Genomic DNA, 19,275 nt, shown 5'->3' on the forward strand with positions numbered 1-19,275 from the left:
GGGGGGGGGGGGGGGGGGGGGGGACCGGGACCATAAAAATGTTTGTAACTCTACTGAGCTGTTTGAAGAATAAACTTGCTGAAGATAAAGGGACAAGCTTCTGTATCACTCTTCCACCATATACTATTGTTGGAATTAACACAGCAAACACTCTTGTCCACTGGCATCCAACATTAATGGAGAGAGCCACTAAACTGGCGTCTGCCTGATACAATAAAGATATCAGGTCTTTTTTTCATTTCTGCAGCTTGGTTCAAAACCAGACATGGCTAATTCCATTTACAGTCTGGCTGCATGGCTTCTGTGTGAAACGGAATTAGACAGTCTCTAGGTAAGCTAGCAGTCCAGGTAATACTCCTTTTAAATGCATCACAAAGTCAATATTTACTGTGGTTGGTGATGGTCTATGCCACAGGTCGGCTGTGCGATCTTTATGCATGTCCAAAACATAAAACGAGCCAGAAGATTGAGGATGTTGGTCTGGGCCCAGACAGTTCCTATTTTGAATTTCTACAGTGAATCCCAATATTTGTAGTGAACAAAAAAAAAAGACACTGCTAACATTATTCCTGATAAATACTTCCGGAATTCTAATCCTAGGTATCCAATTCACAATCCACGAGTGGGATGCTATGGTAATTTGGATGAATACCCAGGGTGTCAGATCGTATGGTCTTCGAGATACAAATGAAACCTATGACGTTTATTGTTTTGCAAAAGAATTACAAGGTAAGGAATGTGTTTCCTGGCAAAACCAGATTGAGGTCCACAATGCAGGATGCACAAAGTTGAAAAGAATATGAGAGAACACAATCTCAACATGGCCAGATGATGCTCAAGTTTAGTCTCCTCCAGTCATTCCTCAATGTCAAATGCAATGTGGATCAAGAACTAACGTGCACCATGTTAATGAAGTTGACCCCACAAAGCCAGAAGGGTTGGAACAATTGGAGTGCCAGGTGATAACAGATCATCTGACTTGGTTTTGTTAGAATCTATGTAGAGCAGGTTTGGAGGCAGTATTTCATTACCGGTATATATGTTCATATTAATACATAGCATATGAAATAAAAGCAAAGTACTTTAAACTCTCAGCCAGTCTGGCAGCACTGTGGAAAGAGAAACACCATTGAACGTGCCTTGTGGTGTTCTTTGTGATTCTTATCATCAGGATGGATGTCGAAGTGTTCACGAAGACCGCAGAAGCTAAATTCAATAACAAAGCTAACATTTATTACACTACTTATAAAAGCTTGACCACTTACTCCTATAGCAAGCAATAGTCTAGCAATTTACACTCAATAACAGTAGTCTCTACACTCTATCCATAACTGAACTCTGCACTCTCTAGACCTCTCTGCACTCTCTCCAGCCCTCTCTCAGAAGCCTGAGAGTCAGTGCTTTATATAGATCTGTACCTAGCTCCATCTTATGGTCAATTATGATATTACATTAACCCTTTATATTCTAGACATTCTACATATCACATGCCTCTTCAGAACTAATTATTGTAGTCACACATTAGTAACTGCAAGCCGACAGGTTCTTCTCGAGAGCAATTAGGGATGGACAATAAATGCCGGGCCTTACAGCAATGAATGAATTAAACGAAAGATCATAGTTGAGGTCAGGCTCCTGTCTTAAATGTAGACCTCCTAAATCTTTTAAATCCTCTAATTGGGCAGCAGGTAAACTTGTGTGTGGGATACTACAGTCAGGATCAGCAAGGTTTAAAGGAAATAAACAATTTAGATTAGGTTCTGCATCAAAAGAAAACTACACACACACAATGTTCTATATATAATAATAATCGCTTATAGTCACAAGTAGGCTTCAATGAAGTTGCTGTGAAAAGCCCCTAGTCACCACATTCCGGCACCTGTTCGGGGAGGACGGTACGGGAATTGAACCCGCGCTGCTGGCATTGTTCTGCATTGCAATCCAGCTGTTTAGCCCACTGTGCTAAACCAGCCCTTAAATCGCTTATTGTCACAAGTAGGCTTCAAATGAAGTTACTGTGAAAAGCCCCGAATCTCCACATTCCGATGCCTGTTCGGGGAGGCTGGTACGGGAATTGAACCGTGCTGCTGGCCTGCCTTGATCTGCTTTAAAAGCCAGTGATTTAGCCCAGTGTGCTAAATCGGCTCCTGTCTAATGTGCAGGCAGGAGACCTGGGACGTTTTGAAAGGCAATGGATAAGTGCTGGCCATGTAAAAGGATTCATGGTCATTGCATTTTCTAAATAAATATTGATAGAAGGAGATGAATAAGGAGATGGGCAAGCATTATGGACCACTCATCTTCTCCAATGTAACCAGAAGGGAGAACAGTGCGTTTCTGTTTAGCATTGCAGCTTGGTGGAAGAGCAAACTGATATTATTCTGCGTGTTAAATATACACATGGAACATTATAACTCCTTTCCAATCCTCTCATCACGGAGAGCAAAAGCAGCATTATGAGCAAGGTTGTGTAATATTTAACATGTTAGTGTTGGACACTTTTCAATACCTAGTTGCATGGTTAGGTTTAACAGTCCGATTATGCCATAACCAATTATAACCAAACTTGGTTACAATTCACAACTGTTGATTAACCCCGCTTTTCAGATTCAGAAGACACCAGTTTCGCATCAGGTAGTAAAGAATAAAGGGGCAGCACAGTGACGCAGTGCGTTAGCCCTGTTGCCTCCACGGCGCCAAGGTCCCAGGTTCGATCCCGGCTCTGGGTCACTGTCCCTGTGGAGTTTGCACATTCTGCCCGTGTTTGCGTGGGTTTCGCCCCCGCAACCCAAAGATGTGCAGGTTAGGTGGATTGGCCATGCTAAATTACCCCTTAATTGGGAAAAAATGAATTGGGTACTCTAAATTTATTTATTTTTAAAGGTAGTAAAGAATAAGGGCAGTCAGGGAAACGTCTTCACCCAATGGATATTAGAAAAGGACATGGGTTTAAGAGGCAGTTAGATGCTATTCTGGACAGGGAAAAGATTGAAAACAAGTAAGCTGGGTTGATCCATGTGAAAAGATTGGGGTTTGGGGGCTAATGAATTTCCCTGCTCTGCTACCATTTTTCAGGTGTAAGCTTTGTAGGAGCATTCCCAAGGCCTTAGTATTGAGCAAGCTTTTATGTGGGGTACCTCCCTCTTAGTTATGGCTCAGCTTAATACGCAGTTCTGCAGACACATCAACCTGGTTAAGATGGCTTTATTATTCCAAGTTTGGTTCATGTACATGAGAGAGAGATCTGGATAAATGCCAATATCAATCTGGCTAACACTGATAAAAACACACCAATTATAAGATTTCCCAAAAACCAATAGCCCACCCCAGTTGGATTTGATCCAATCCTTGGAGCTGTCACTTCTACATTATCCAGTAAAATTTACTTTAAGCAAAATGATGATTTGTGATCAGCTCATGATTTAACCCCACCCTGTCACCTGTTGTTTACCAGGATCTTGTGTCCACTATAAAGTTGTTTTTCTGACATTCCCATCCTGTGTCGCAGTCAGTTCCTGTCGACCTCATTGTTCATCCAGGGGCAGGATGCCAAAGTTGGTTTCCTCTTTACACCATAGATTGTCCAGGACAGGATATTGGGGGCACCGATAAGAACTGTTTACTGAGTTGACTATGTTATTTGCTGACCTCACAATCCTGTTTGTCTCAAAAACACGGGCACGTTCGCTAGCTTAAATCCCATCATGCATTGTGGCCACTTCTTGTAGTAAGAGTTTAAATGCTTATTGCTGCATTGTCCTAAAAATACAGGTTTAATGGTTAATAATGATTACTGGGTATAATTTCTATTATTAATCTCAATCCTTAATAAACTAACTTGTGTAGAACTATTCTAGTGTTGTCCGAGCTATTCAGTTTTAAGGGGTCTCATCTCTGGACACGCCCTTCAACCTTCTAGTGGAATGACTTTGTTCAAATTTGAAATGGGCTTACTTCACTCAATTGATCAAATTCTTGTTGGTAGGTAACGTCTTCTACATAACTACCACTGGAAGATATGCGTTTAAGGAAGCAATGGAAGCTTGCTATGACAAAGGTGCCCAGTTAGCCACCACTGGGCAATTGTACATGGCATGGAAAGATGGCATGGATCAGTGCAATACTGGCTGGCTTGCTGATGCCAGTGTCAGATACCCAATCTCGAAGCGACGACCCAACTGTGGTGGTAACCTACTAGGTGTAAGAACTGTGTACCGGTACCCGAACCAAACTTGTTACCCTGATCCGATCACTCGACATGATGCCTACTGCTTCAGTGGTAAGCCATTAAGAATTCCAGTTTGCTTGGACTTATAAATGTTGGTTTTTATTTTTGCAATGAGGGGTTTCTGAAGCTCATAAAAATGGATTGTTAATTCTGATGAAGAGTTCAAATTCTGAGGGATACAAGTTTTTTTTTTTTTACGTAGCAGAAGCGAGAGAGGAAACCAACAGAAATTGTTTAACCCAAAGACATAGAAACATTGGAGCAAGAGTAAGCCATTTGGCCCTTCCAGCATGTTCTGCCACAAATAGGAGCAGGAGTAGGCCACTCGACCCTTCAAGCCTGCTCCACCATTCACTATGATCATGGGAAGTGGCCATGAGCATCAATAGGCCAAGAAGGTAATTGAAGCAGATGAATCTGGAGAGAGAAGATCTTGAGAGGTCTGGTGGATATGACTGGCTTGGCGGGCTTAACTTTATTATTCAATGGCTAAAGCTCACTTCAATTAAAAAGAAAGTTTCCTTAGTTCGCATTATTAGCACAGACCACAATATAGAAAAGTGGTTTGATCACTTTCGTAAAACTGTAATTTGAACACTGAGATGATAACTCTTTAGGAAGAATTTTGAAATTATTTTTGATACCATTCCACTTCAGGGTTTGAACCCACGCCTTGTGTGCTTGTGTGTGCACTCTTGTTGCATCCCATCAGAGCTAAGTAATAGTATAGACAGCTGCCTTAGCAGCTGTAGCACTCACCTCTCCCCCCACCCCATTTTCACATGCAAGGGACCCAATGACTGTTTCAAAACCTGTGCACTAAACTGGTGAACTCGGTTCTATAGTGGGCTTGTAGCCATCAATAAGCAAGATCAAAAACATTTCAGTGCAGCCAGAAGAAAGAGGGTGCTTTGTTTGGCTCCACAGCACAGCAAATGGCAAATCCCAGGCCTCCCAGTTGACTCTGTGCACACCACCTATTATGGAACCAAAAATGAGCCCGATGCAATTTCTACACCTAATAGTTAATGCTAACAATCCCGTACTGATAATGAGCTTGAATGGATTGTGATAGAGATAAGAATATACTTGCTTAGCCTAGGCCTCAGTCTCTACTTTTTATAATCATGCAGCCTTTTGGACTAAGAGGACATTTTGACAAATAATTCAATTTGATGTTACTCTATGCAAAGTAAAGTAGAATAGGGGTCCTCCCTAAAGTGTCCCCTTTGCTAATAACCTTTTCTTTTTCAACAGCAAGTACTGATATAGAAGCATTCACGGAGACGCCATTAACCTACCCAGCCACGGAGCCAGAAGAGTTATTTACTGACGAAGGAAGTGCCTTTACTGTTCAAACTATTACTGAAAGGGTAGAGCAGTTCTTCACAAAAGTCAGCAGAGAGAAAGAAGCAAAGGCTGACATTATCACACTTGGTCCTTTTACTCCAGTAACTCTTCCATTCACTGAGGAGACACCTGGGGTGACCGGATTTCCAGAGGTTCTCACCCCAGAGACTGGCAGCATTCCAACTTCTGAGGAACCTGTTCTGTCCATTAGCCAGGAAACACTTGCTCATAAAATTACGGACCTACCTGAAAACATAACACTGAGTGAAGAATTGACCACCTCTGGAATCGTATCGGCTGTTACTGCAGCCATCTCCCAAACAGAAGTCACGGTTTCCGAAGTCGCAACTGTTGTGGTGTCTGTACCTGTCGAAGAAGGGACAGCGACTGCGAGGCTTGAGGAAGTCACGGCGACTCCACAGGAGACTCTCGCCACCATTGAGGAGGTTATTACTGCTGCAACAGCAGCTCCTGTTGTCCTTGCGACGATGCCCGAGGAGCTAACAACAGCTCCACAAGAAACAGGTACCCCGGGCACAGAGGCCATCACCCAAATATCGACTGAAGAGGAAGGAAGTGCAACAATAGAACCAATATTTCCCATCAGCCCAATCACCCCAACTGGTAAGTTAATATAGTTACCGCAGTAAGTGTACAAGGACAAATTTGTCATTAGATGGTGTATTTGATGGGGGACAAAAGGTAGTAGAAGAGGGTATGTTAACCTGGTGGCTATGGTAATGGACTGGTAACCCACAGGTTGAGTTCTAGTCCTGCAGGGACAAGTTATGGAATTGAGTTCAAGAAATCTGGTTGTTTGTATGAGGAGAAACTTAATAGATTCATTACAGTCATTCAGGGAACAAAAGCTCCACCTTTACTTGACTCCAGTCCCACATAAGGTGGTTTCTCGGGACAAGCTCTTTGCGTTTGAGCAGCAAGGAACTGGCAATAACTATTGGCTTGCCATTGCCACACACATGTCAAGAACTTTTTTTAATCTTCCTGATCATGTGCAAAGCAACAGTCCACCGAGTTACCTCCTGGAACACAACTTTTTCATTTGTAAGAATATATCTATTTAAATGTTTTCGAATCTTCTGTTAGAACCAAAGACAATGCTTGGTGTGACTACTTAATTGGGGAATGAGAGGTCACTATGTCTATCAACTGACTATGTGATGATAAAGCCTGATCTAAATATGCAAGAGGAAATTATAATGACCCAAAAGACAAAGAGAAAATTGCCTGGAGGTTGGTCCGGTGGTTTGATGCTTTTTGTGTATTTTAGTACAGGGGATTAGGCAAAATCAATAATGTAGAAATGGACCTGATCCTTCTTGAGTCAACTCTCTAATGCAATTTAATTCTACAAATCAGGTAAAATATTATCCAACAAAGAGGTTTCTATGAAACAATTAGTATTTGTTCAATTGCAGGATGTTCAATATCATGGTCTTTTGTAATTGGAACAACATTCAGCAAAGCATTCTTTATATTTCTGCCCTGGGAGTCAGGTATCATTGATGTATGATAAAAGGGCCGTTTACAATGGGAACCTTGGGTGACCATGGGTGACTGTCTGTTCTTTATACTACTAAAATACTGCCAATATACATTATATGGTAGAGGGGTAATGGTGTGATAGTGTGGTTGCATCCATTGCACCCATTGTATGTAGCATGTTGTATTTGACTCGACTCAATCACCTACCTTTGTGTTGCTCAACAGGGATTGTTTTCCATTACCGTGCTATTTCGAGCAGATACACTCTCAACTTCACTGAGGCCCAAATTTCCTGCTTAGAAAATAGTGCCATCATCGCCACCCCTCAGCAGCTTCAAGCAGCCTATGAACAAGGGTACAACCAGTGCGATGCCGGCTGGCTCTCTGACCAGACTGTCAGGTAAAAGACACACTAAATCCCTTTGCTCCAAGCAATATGTTGTCAACAAATTGTTTACAGCACAGAAAATGACCCATCAGGTCCTTGCTGGTCATGCACCCCTCCTCCATCTACCCCCAATCCGCATCTCCTTTGATTTCTTGTCCCTCGTATGCTTATCCACATCCCCCTTAAATGCTCCTACACTATTGATGTCAACTACTCTGTGAGAGTGGGTCCAATAATCTAACCACTCACTGGGTAAGGATCCTTCTCCTGAATTCCCTAATAGATTTATCAGTGACTACCTTGTAAGGGGTGGCACGGCATTGCAGTGGTTAGCACTGCTGCCTGTCAGTGCCAGAGACCTGGGTGCGATTCTGACCTTGGGTGACTGTCTGTGGAGTTTACACATTCGCCCCGTGTTCGTGTTGGTGGGTGCCCCCCCCCACCCAACCACACACACACACACACAGTCCAAAGATGTGCAGGTTAGGAGAATTGGCCTTGCTAAATTGCCCCGAGGTGGAATTACAGGGATAGGGTGGGGGATTGAGGCTAGGTAGGGTGCCCTTTCAAAGGGTTGGTGCAGACTCGAAAGGCTGAATGGCCTCCTTGGAGGGATTCTATTCTATGATTTATGCCCTGTGGTTCTGGCATCACCCATCAATGGAAATATTTGCAAATTATAACCTACAAAGCGAACACCATTTTATGAATTTCCCTTCACCGTTAGTTTAATGGTGATGTTTGTTCATGTGCTAGTGCAGCCATTAAACAGCAGATAAATAATATCAAGTATTGACAATTATTTTCAACAGGAGGAGGCCATTCAGTTCAAATAATAGCTGATCTGCAATTTGGCACCATTCCCCGCCCCCCCCCCCCCCTCCCCCGCCCGCCCTGCCATTGCTCTGCTCCATATCTCTTGTTATCCTTGACTACCAAACATCTTTTGGTGTCAGTCTTGAAAGCTTCCATTGTGTCAGCATCTGCAGCCTTTTATGGGAGAGCGTTCCAAATTTCTGCTACCCTTTGTGTGAAGATGTGGGGCGGGATTCTCCAATCCCGCGGCAGAGTGTCCACGCTGTCGTAAACGCCGTTGCGTATTACGAATGCGTGAACGGGCCGCTCCCACGTCTAATTCTGGCGCTGGAGAGGTTCGCACTGCTCCAGCTGCAGATCCCGGCGCGAACTGGGCGCCGCCGGATCCGTGCATGCGCAGTTGCGCCGCCGCCAACAAGGCCATGCGCAGTGGCACCAGCGCCAACGTGCGCATGTGCAGTGGACTCCTTCAATGGCGCAGGGCTACAGGGGCCGGCGCACTGCGGAGAATCGTGTGCCGGCGTCGGGGCGCCGTGGCCCATTACCGGGGATTCACCGGCCCGGCGCGGGGCTGGGAGAATCCCGTCCGTGTTTCTTGACTCCACGGCCTGAGATCCGGGGGTCAGTTAGTTCAGTTGGCTAGACGGCTGGTTTGCAATGCGGCGAAACACCAACAGTCTGTGTTTCATTCCCCTACCTCCCTCTCCTGAGGTGTGGTGACCCTCAGGTTAAATCACCACCTGTCAGCTCCCTCTCACATGGGGAGAGCAGCTTATGGTCTTCGGGACCTATGGCGACTTTCATTCACTCCTGAATTGGTACAGTAGAAAGAAAACTGGTTCAAAAAGTTTTAACACCTCTATTACAGTCTGCCCTGTGACCTTGCCTTTCAGATAAGATGCTAACTTGGGGTTTTGTGTCGCCCCCTCAGGTGGGCATAAAAGATCCCCGTGGCATTATTTTGACAGGGAGCGAGAAACTTCCTGGAGGTTACCATTGATCAGAAACTGAACTGCACTAGCCACATTAATGTTGTGGCTACCAGGGCCGGTCAAAGACTAGGAATCCTATGGCGAGTAACTCACCTACTGACCCCAAAGCCTGACCACCATCTACATGGCACAAGTCAGGGGTGTACTGGAATACTCTCCACTTGCCTGGATGAGTGCAGCTCCAACAACACTCAAGATGCTCAACACCATCCAGGACAAAGCAGCCCGTTTGATTGCTCCCCCTTCCACAAACATTCAAACTCTCCACCACCGACGAACAGTGTGTACATGTGTACCATCGACAGGATGCACTGCAGTAACTCACCAATGTTCCTTAGACAGCACCTTCTAAACTCACGATCACTGCCATTTGGAAGGACAAGAATAGCAGATTCCTGGGAGCCCCACCACCTGGAGTTCTCCTCCAAGTCACTCACCACCCTGACTTGGAAATATTCTTAAATTAAAAAAAAATTTTTTTTTAAGAGTACCCAATTAGTTTTTTCCAATTAAGGGGCAATTTAGTGTGGCCAATCCACCTAGCCTACACATCTTTGGGTTGTGGGGGCGAAACCCACGCAAACACGGGGAGAATGTGCAAACTCCACATGGACAGTGACCCAGAGCCGGGATCGAACCTGTGACCTCAGTGCCGTGAGGCTGCAGGGCTAACCCACTGCGCCACCGTGCTGCCCCTCTGACTTGGAAATATATCGCCGTTCTTTCACTGTCGCTGGGGCAAAATCCTGGAACTCTCCCTAACAGCATAGTGGGTATACCTACACCTCAAGGACTGCAGCGGTTCAAGAAGGCAGCGCACCACCACCTTCTGAAGGGCAACTAGGGATGGGCAAACCAGCTGGCCTAACCAGAGACGCCCAGATACCGTAAATTAATTTTAAAAAAGTTATCCCTGGTGTCCTGGCCAATATTTGGGGCAGCACGGTAGCATTGTGGATAGCACAATTGCTTCACAGCTCCAGGGTCCCAGGTTCGATTCTGGCTTGGGTCACTGTCTGTGCGGAGTCTGCACGTTCTCCCCGTGTGTGCGTGGGTTTCCTCCGGGTGCTCCGGTTTCCTCCCACAGTCCAAAGATGGGCAGGTTAGGTGGATTGGCCATGATAAATTGCCCTTCGTGTCCAAAATTGCCCTTAGTGTTGGGTGGGGTTACTGGATTATGGGGATAGGGTGGCGGTGTTGACCTTGGGTAGGGTGCTCTTTCCAAGAGCCGGTGCAGACTCGATGGGCCGAATGGCCTCCTTCTGCACTGTAAATTCCATGATAATCTATGATATTTAGCCTTCAACCAACATGACTGAAAAGAATAGACAATCTGGTCATTATCAGATTTGTGGGAGCTTGCTGTGCACAAATTGGCTGCCACATTTGTACATTCAATGGTGATGACACCAAAATAAAGTATGTAATTGGCTATAAAGTACTTTGCGACGTCCTGGGGTTGTGAAAGGCACCATATCAACACAAATGCTGATCCAAAGTTAAAATCTGTCTTTCCGCACGTCCTTGAAATTTCCACAGTTCAAATAGCTACTTCACCGCGAATGGTGGTTGTACAGTGCGGCTGCCATCTACTCACCTCCCCACATGTCCCACCAGCAACTCACTTAGACTGTGTCAGGCAATTGATTTCCCTGTCAGATTGCAGATGGGGGAGGGGGATCTAATTCTACATGCATCATAAGACCATAAGGCAGAGGAGCAGAGTTAGGCCAGGCGGCCCATCAAGTCTGCTCCGCCATTCAATCATGGCTGATATTTTTCTCATCCCCATTCTCCTGTCTTCTTCCCATAACCCCTGATCCCCTTATTAATCAAGAACCTATCTATCCCTGTCTTAAAGACACTCAGTGATTTGGCCTCCACAGCCTTCTGCGGCAAAGAGTTCCACAGATTCATCACCCTCTGGCTGAAGAAATTCCTCCTCATCTGTTTTAAAGGATCGTCCCTTTAGTCTGAGATTACTCTGGCTTTAGTTTTTCCTGCAAGAGGAAACATCCTCTCCACGTCCTCTCTATCCAGGCCTCGCAGTATCCTGTAAGTTTCAATAAAATCTCCCCTCATCCTTCTAAACTCCGAGTACAGACCCAAGGTCCTCAACTGTTCCTCATACCGTTCTTCATACGACAAGCTCTTTGTTCCAGGGATCATTCTTGTGAACCTTCGCTGGACCCTTTCCAAGGCCAGCACATCCTTCCTTGGATACGGGGCCCAAAACTGGTCACAATACTTCAAATGGGGCCTTATACAGCCTCAGGAAAAATTTTGATTTTGATCTGAGGGCGGCACAGTGGTTAGCACTGCTGCCTCACGGCGATGAGGACCCGGGTTCGAACCCGGCCCCGGGTCACTGTCCGTATGGAATTTGCACATTCTCCCCATGTCTGCGTGGGTCTCACCCCCACAATCCAAAAATGTGCAGGGTAGGTGGATTGGCCAAGCTAAATTGCCCCACAATTAAAAATAAAAGCAACAAATTTAGGGAAATAGACAGAAAGTATATTTTGATATTTTAACGTCTCCCAGTTATCTTCCTTCCCCAAAGATATGGGCCGGAATTGCCCAACCATTCATGCCAGCGGGATCCTCTGGGCCCACTGATGGCACACCCCTGCAGTGTGGGGTGGATTCGATGAGAATTGCCATCGTCAATGACAGCCCAGAAGTTCTCGCCACCGGCGAGATGGGGGAGGGGGATCTAATTCTACATGCATCATAAGACCATAAGGCAGAGGAGCAGAGTTAGGCCAGGCGGCCCATCAAGTCTGCTCCGCCATTCAATCATGGCTGATATTTTTCTCATCCCCATTCTCCTGTCTTCTTCCCATAACCCCTGATCCCCTTATTAATCAAGAACCTATCTATCCCTGTCTTAAAGACACTCAGTGATTTGGCCTCCACAGCCTTCTGCGGCAAAGAGTTCCACAGATTCATCACCCTCTGGCTGAAGAAATTCCTCCTCATCTGTTTTAAAGGATCGTCCCTTTAGTCTGAGATTACTCTGGCTTTAGTTTTTCCTGCAAGAGGAAACATCCTCTCCACGTCCTCTCTATCCAGGCCTCGCAGTATCCTGTAAGTTTCAATAAAATCTCCCCTCATCCTTCTAAACTCCGAGTACAGACCCAAGGTCCTCAACTGTTCCTCATACCGTTCTTCATACGACAAGCTCTTTGTTCCAGGGATCATTCTTGTGAACCTTCGCTGGACCCTTTCCAAGGCCAGCACATCCTTCCTTGGATACGGGGCCCAAAACTGGTCACAATACTTCAAATGGGGCCGTATACAGCCTCAGGAAAAATTTTGATTTTGATCTGAGGGCGGCACAGTGGTTAGCACTGCTGCCTCACGGCGATGAGGACCCGGGTTCGAACCCGGCCCCGGGTCACTGTCCGTATGGAATTTGCACATTCTCCCCATGTCTGCGTGGGTCTCACCCCCACAATCCAAAAATGTGCAGGGTAGGTGGATTGGCCAAGCTAAATTGCCCCACAATTAAAAATAAAAGCAACAAATTTAGGGAAATAGACAGAAAGTATATTTTGATATTTTAACGTCTCCCAGTTATCTTCCTTCCCCAAAGATATGGGCCGGAATTGCCCAACCATTCATGCCAGCGGGATCCTCTGGGCCCACTGATGGCACACCCCTGCAGTGTGGGGTGGATTCGATGAGAATTGCCATCGTCAATGACAGCCCAGAAGTTCTCGCCACCGGCGAACGGCACACCATCTCCCGCCGCTGGGAAACACATGGCGGGTGATCAGAGAATCCCGCCCATTGACCTATTTTGTGGGGTAATGTTTATGACAGCAAGGTGTCCTGTAGCGAATCACTCAAACGACCATTCCTAATGACGAGTCAATCCCTAGGTACCGAGGGCGGTGGGGACCGATTTACCTCAGTTGGCCGGTTCATGATGCAGAGCAAGGCCAACAGTGCGGGTTTATTCCAGTACCAGCCGAGGTTATTCATTAAGGCCCACCTTCTCAACCTTGCCCCTCGCCTGAGGTGTAGTGATCCTCTGGTTAAATCACCACCAGTCAGCTCGCCCCCTCAAAGGGGAAAGCAGCCTATGGGCCATTTTCTCACCCACAATTGCATTTTTGCCCCGGGATTGGAGGCAAAATTCGAAGGATGCAGAAAATTAATTTTTATATATTTCATATCTGAAATTTCTTTTTTAATAGGTACCCAATAGTGAACCCTAGAGAACGCTGTTTTGGTGACAAAGATGGCTTCCCTGGTGTAAGAAGTTATGGTGTCCGCAAACCAGAGGAAACATATGATGTTTACTGCTACATCGACTGTCTCAATGGTACAGTATTGAAATATGGCCAGGCACCATAGCTTTGTCCCTAAGTCTCTCTACCTCTAATTCTCTCTTTAAGCCACTCTTTCAGATCCACCTTTTCTTGCCCTCAGGCCTCAAATTGATTCATGCTCCTGTGAAGCGCCTGGTGACTCTTTACCACTTTAATTACATTACGTAAATGCAAGTTGCTCTGGAGCTAAATTGTGCGGTGACATTTGGTAAAGTCCGATTCAGGGTCGGAAATTTCTAGTCCTTCACGCCGGCGGGATCTTCCGATTCCACCGATGTGACCGGAGATTTCAACGGCTCGCCGGCCCCTCCACGGGTAAATCTGTGGTGTTTGCCCGGGGGGGGAATGGCAGCTGGTAATGTCCGTCCATCCATTCCGTCAGCTTCATGGTATTCTAGTTATGATTTGGTGCCACATACGGTCAGTTTGGAATACAAAAAGAGTTGATTTCAACTCACTGAGGGTGTAAAGAGGCGAAGAGTATTATAGGATGACATATTTAGAATTTAAGATTTCTGAAAGAGGAAATTTAATGGGGTTATGGTCATGATTTTATCACTAAACCATGGAGACGAGTTCTAACAGCGTGGGGTGTTGGCTCGTGATGAGAAGCCGGCAGGAAGTAACATAGTATTTTCACCGGCTGCAAAGGGTTAATAAAAACAGACAACACTGGAAAAGCTCTACAGGTGTGGCAAGGTAAGTTTATAGGGAAACAACGTTAAGATTTTAAGTCTATCTAACTCTTCTTCGGAGTTGAAGCGAGGTAGAGATATGATGGGTTTTATGCTGTTGGGAAAGGGGGCAGGATCAGCTGGAGCAAAAGGGAAGGTCAGGGATAGGTTAGAGGATGGAGGAAATGAAACAACAAAGACATCATGAAACAAAAGACAAAAAGATTGGGTGGGATTTTGCCAGCGAGACCGGTCCAACACTCGCCACAGGCGTCCTGGCGAGGGAGGGTGCAGACAACAGGAAACCCTGTATACAGCGGCAGGATGGGAAGATCCAGCTGCAAGCCAATGCCGGGCCGCCTCTATTGTCGCAAAACACCATGCGGGGAGAGGAAAAATCCCGCCCAATGGTAATGGCTGTATTAAAGGAACAAAAGGCTCAGAATGGCGTTAATAGCAGCTGCCTGAAAGCAAATCACGAGGACACGATGCAGATTGGCACTGAGGGAGAGAAAAATACAAAATGGAGGACAGAGTTCATGGTCTGAAGTTGTTGAACTCCCATGTTGAGGCGGGAAGGCTGTACAAAGCTCAATCGGGCGATGGGAAGTGGTTCCTCAGCTTGCGTAGGGCTTCCGGCCACAGGCCAAGGACAGAAATGTGAACCGGAGAACAAGATGGTGAACCAAAATGACTTAGCGTTAAGTTGTCTTTCTCACCGCCCAGGGAACCGATCATTGTAACCTCGTACCAGAGGGCAGAATGCTGGAGCTGTGAAATGGTTGGGCCAGAGTTGGCACCTAGGTGACTTGAAAGGTCCAATGGGGTCATTTAAAGATAAATAAGCGGGCTTAGCAGCGGCAATATGACTTTTTATTACAAAGTTCCAACTTTTAAAATATTCTCCATGAAGAAGTGAATGAAACAGATGAAGTTTGTCGGCAACCACAGTTTATGGGACAATATCACGATTTTCCACATTTAGTCTGCGCAATCTACATTGAAAAATGATGCTTGAAATCTTTACGCCTGCTATTGATAAATGTGTAACAATTTTCAAAGACTCGAAAAAGTGTCCATGCTTTGCACGCAAAATATGACATCACCAAGCTTGCTTTACTGTGTTTACTTCCGTCTTCTTACAGGGAAGGTATTCCATGCGACTGTGGCAGATGGGTTTACCTATGATGAAGCAGTTGACTATTGCCTCAGCCACAATGCTAAGATGGCCACCACCGGCCAGCTGTATGCAGCCTGGAAACAGGGCATGGACAAGTGTCGGGCAGGTTGGCTATCAGATGGCAGCGTTAGATACCCTATCCAAAATCCCAGGTCATCCTGTGGTAGGGGGCGTGCTGGAGTGAGGACAGTCTACCTGCACGTGGATCAGACTGGATACCCTGATCCCGAGTCACGCTTCGACGTCTATTGCTTTAGAGGTGAGCAAGAAATGATATAAATTCCTTTTTTTTTTTTTAGATTTCCCACAATGCAAAACTAGCGAGGCGATGCAGAGGGTTTGTACATTTGGACCTCCCTTGGACAAATTGAATGAATGCTCCCCCACACTGCTGGCTCTGATGATCCTACACAAGATTAGTTCACATAGTCTAAACCCAAGCATAGAATCCCTAAAGTGCAGAAGGAGGCCATTCGGCCCATCGCGTCTGCACCGACCCGCCGAAAGAGCACTCTCCCAAGGCTCAGTCCCTGTAACCCCACCTAAGCTTTGGACACCAAGGGGCAATTTAGCATGGCCAATCCAGCTAACTTGGACATCTTTGGACTGTGGGAGGAAACCAGAGCAACCGGAGGAAACCCACGCAGACATGGGGAGTAAGTGCAAACGCTACACAGTCACCCAAGGTCGAAATCGAACCCGGATCCCTGGCGCAGTGCGGCAGCAGTGCTAACCACTGTGTTGTGTGGCGTCCTGATCCCGTTTGATTTTCAATCCTGGTTCAGGAACCCAATACACAGATCATTTCCAAGTTCTGACACTATACGACTGACGCAACGCTATTTTTAAATGGAAAACCATTATTTAGGCAAGATTGATACCCTATTAATGGCGCTGGGTGTGGCATGGAAGCGGGAACTGGTTCTAATGGGGTGCCACAGGGTTAGGTCCTTGGGACCCAACTATTTACAATCTATATTAATGACTCGGATGCAGGGATAGAAGAATGTACTATGAGTAAATTTGCAGATGACACTAAAATAGGCGGAAGAGCAAGTTTCAATGAGGAAATGAGACATTTACAAATGGTTAGATTAGGTGAATGGGTCAAAAACTGGCAGATAGAATTTAATGTGGAAATGTGTGAGCTTATTCATTTGGTTGGAGGAATAAAAAGGCAACTTATGATCAAAATGGAGAAAAACGTCAAAATGCTTTGGTGCAGAAGAATTTGGGTGTCCTCGTGCATGAATTGGAAAAAGTTGGTATGCAGGTGCAGCTGGTATTAAGGAAGGCAAATGGAATTTTGGCATTTGTTGCTAATGGAATAGATTATAAATATAGGGCAGTGATTATTTAAAGTATCATTTATACGAGATGTGGGGCCAGGATGTGTTGCCCATCCCTAATTGCCCTTGAGATGGTGGTGGTGAGCTGCCTTCTTGAACCACTGCAGTCCATGTGGTGTGGGTACACCCACAGTGCTCTAAGGGGGGGAATTCCAGGACTTTGTCCCAGCGACAGTGAAGGAACGGCTATATATTTCTAAGTCAGGATGGTGAGTGAATTGGAGGGGAACCTCCAGGTGGTGGTGTTCCCATGTGTCTGCTGCCCTTGTCCTTCTAGATGGTGGTGGCAGTGGGTATGGAAGGTGCTGCCTAAAAGGAGCCTTGGTGAGTTACTGCAGTGAATCTTGAAGATGGTACACATGGCTGCTGCTGTGCGTCAGTGGTGGAGGGAGGGAATATCTGTCGAAGGGGTGCCAATAAAGTGTACTGTTTTGTCCTTGATGGTATGTAACCTCTTGAGTGTTGTTGGAGCTGCACTCATCCAGGCAAGTGGGGCGTATTCCATCACACTCCTGACTTGTACCTTGTAGGTGGCAGGCAGACCTTGGAGAGCCAGTAGATGAGTTACCCACCACAAGATTCCTCACCTCTGACCTGCTCGTGCAGCCACAGTATTATTATGGCTAGTCCAGTTCAGTTTCTTGTCAATGGTAACCCCCACGATGTTGATAATGGGGGATTCAGTGATGGTAATACCATTAAATGTCATGGGGCGATGGTTAGATTCTCTCTTATTGGAGATGGTCATTGCCTGACATTTTATGTGGCTTGAATGTTACTTGCCACTTGTCAGCCCAAGCCTAAATATTGTCCAGATCTTGCTGCATTTGCGCATGGACTGCTTCAGTATCTGAGGAGTAACGAATGACACTGCAAATTGTGCAATCATCAGCGTCTGCATCTGCAGCAAAAGCTGCGAGATTTACTCCGGGTCCCTGCTAGACCCTGCAGGGCTGGGAATTCGTGTCCCTTTAATCCAGGATTATCAGGAGTAAAACGCCACCGATTTGATGCCGGCGTGGGAACAGAGCCCCAAAAACGGAGAATCCAGCCCTAAGGATGGGATTTTCCAGCCCTGTCAGCCAGCTGGATCTTCCGGTGAATGACTTGCCAGATCCACCGCTGAAGTGGGACTGTAAAATCATGGCCTAAATGTGCTGGCACATCTCATGGTCACCGTACATTGATGATTACCGGGATGTTCAGGATATTTCTTTATTGTGGAAGAAATAATGTTCTGCTTTTGCATTCAATCTTTATTGAATGTTCATATTAGCGTCCAGCGCTGTGCTCGCCACTCTGTGGGACATGGCTGAACTTGCAAGCTCAGTTGGACCTCTCATCTCTGCATTGTGATGGGCATTGCCCGAGATTACTCTCAGTCGAGGTCATTGAAATGTTGTAGGTGAGCTCCATTCCCTGTAAGGACTCTGCCAGCCAATATCCTGAGATGTACCCCCATGTGGGCAGCACTGACCCTTTGAACCCCCCATTTTCTTGCCTTAACCGACTGTTCCCAATATCCCCAGTACAGCAGGTTTTCCCCACTTCCCCAAGATTTTATCAACTTCTGTCTTAAAGACACTCAACGTCCCGGCCTCCACCACCCTCTGTGGCAATGAATTCCACAGACCCACCACTCTGGCTGAAGAGATTTCTCCTCATCTCTGTTCTAAAGTGACTCCCTTTTATTCTAAGGCTGTGCCCCCGGGTCCTAGTCTCCCCTGCTAATGGAAACAACTTCCCTACGTCCACCCTATCTAAGCTATTCATTATCTTGTAAGTTTCTATTAGATCTCTCCTCAACCTCCTAAACTCCAATGAATATAATCCCAGGATCCTCAAACGTTCATCATATTGAACCATTTGCCCTACCATTCCTGGGATCATCCGTGTGAATCTCTGCTGGACCTGCTCCAGTGCCAGTATGTCCTTCCTGAGGTGTGGGGCCCAAAATTGCTCACAGTATTCTAAATGGGGCCTAACTAGTGCTTTATAAAGCTTCAGAAGTACATCCCTGCTTTTATATTCCAAGCCTCTTGAGATAAATGACAACATTGCATTTGCTTTCTTAATTACGGACTCAACCTGCAAGTTTACCTTTAGAGAATCCTGGACTAGGACTCCCAAGTCCCGTTGCACTTCAGCATTATGAATTTTGTCACCGTTTAGAAAATAGTCCATGCCTCTATTCTTTTTTCCAAAGTGCAAGACCTCGCACTTGCCCACGTTGAATTTCATCAGCCATTTCTTGGACCACTCTCCTAAACTGTCTAAATCTTTCTGCAGCCTCCCCACCTCCTCCATACTACCTGCCCCTCCACCTATCTTTGTATCATCGGCAAACGTAGCCAGAATGCCCCCAGTCCCGTCATCTAGATCGTTAATATATAAAGAGAACAGCTGTGGCCCCAACACTGAACCTTGAGGGACACCACTCGTCACCGGTTGC

General features: G+C 46.0%; 1 protein-coding gene across 1 annotated transcript in view; it reads left to right on the plus strand.

Moving 5' to 3' along the window:
• The window catches only part of LOC140387432 (aggrecan core protein-like), a 143,414-nt gene that overhangs the window by 64,706 nt on the left and 59,433 nt on the right, over nt 1-19,275 (plus strand). Inside the window, 7 exon segments of the mRNA XM_072470532.1 lie at nt 601-655; nt 657-729; nt 3,986-4,279; nt 5,486-6,202; nt 7,310-7,484; nt 13,486-13,613; nt 15,440-15,733. Of these exon segments, the coding sequence (XP_072326633.1) occupies nt 601-655; nt 657-729; nt 3,986-4,279; nt 5,486-6,202; nt 7,310-7,484; nt 13,486-13,613; nt 15,440-15,733 (1,736 nt within the window).

This window comes from Scyliorhinus torazame, chromosome 12, assembly GCF_047496885.1.
Source record: "Scyliorhinus torazame isolate Kashiwa2021f chromosome 12, sScyTor2.1, whole genome shotgun sequence".
In the NCBI taxonomy this organism is placed as follows: Eukaryota; Metazoa; Chordata; class Chondrichthyes; order Carcharhiniformes; family Scyliorhinidae; genus Scyliorhinus; species Scyliorhinus torazame.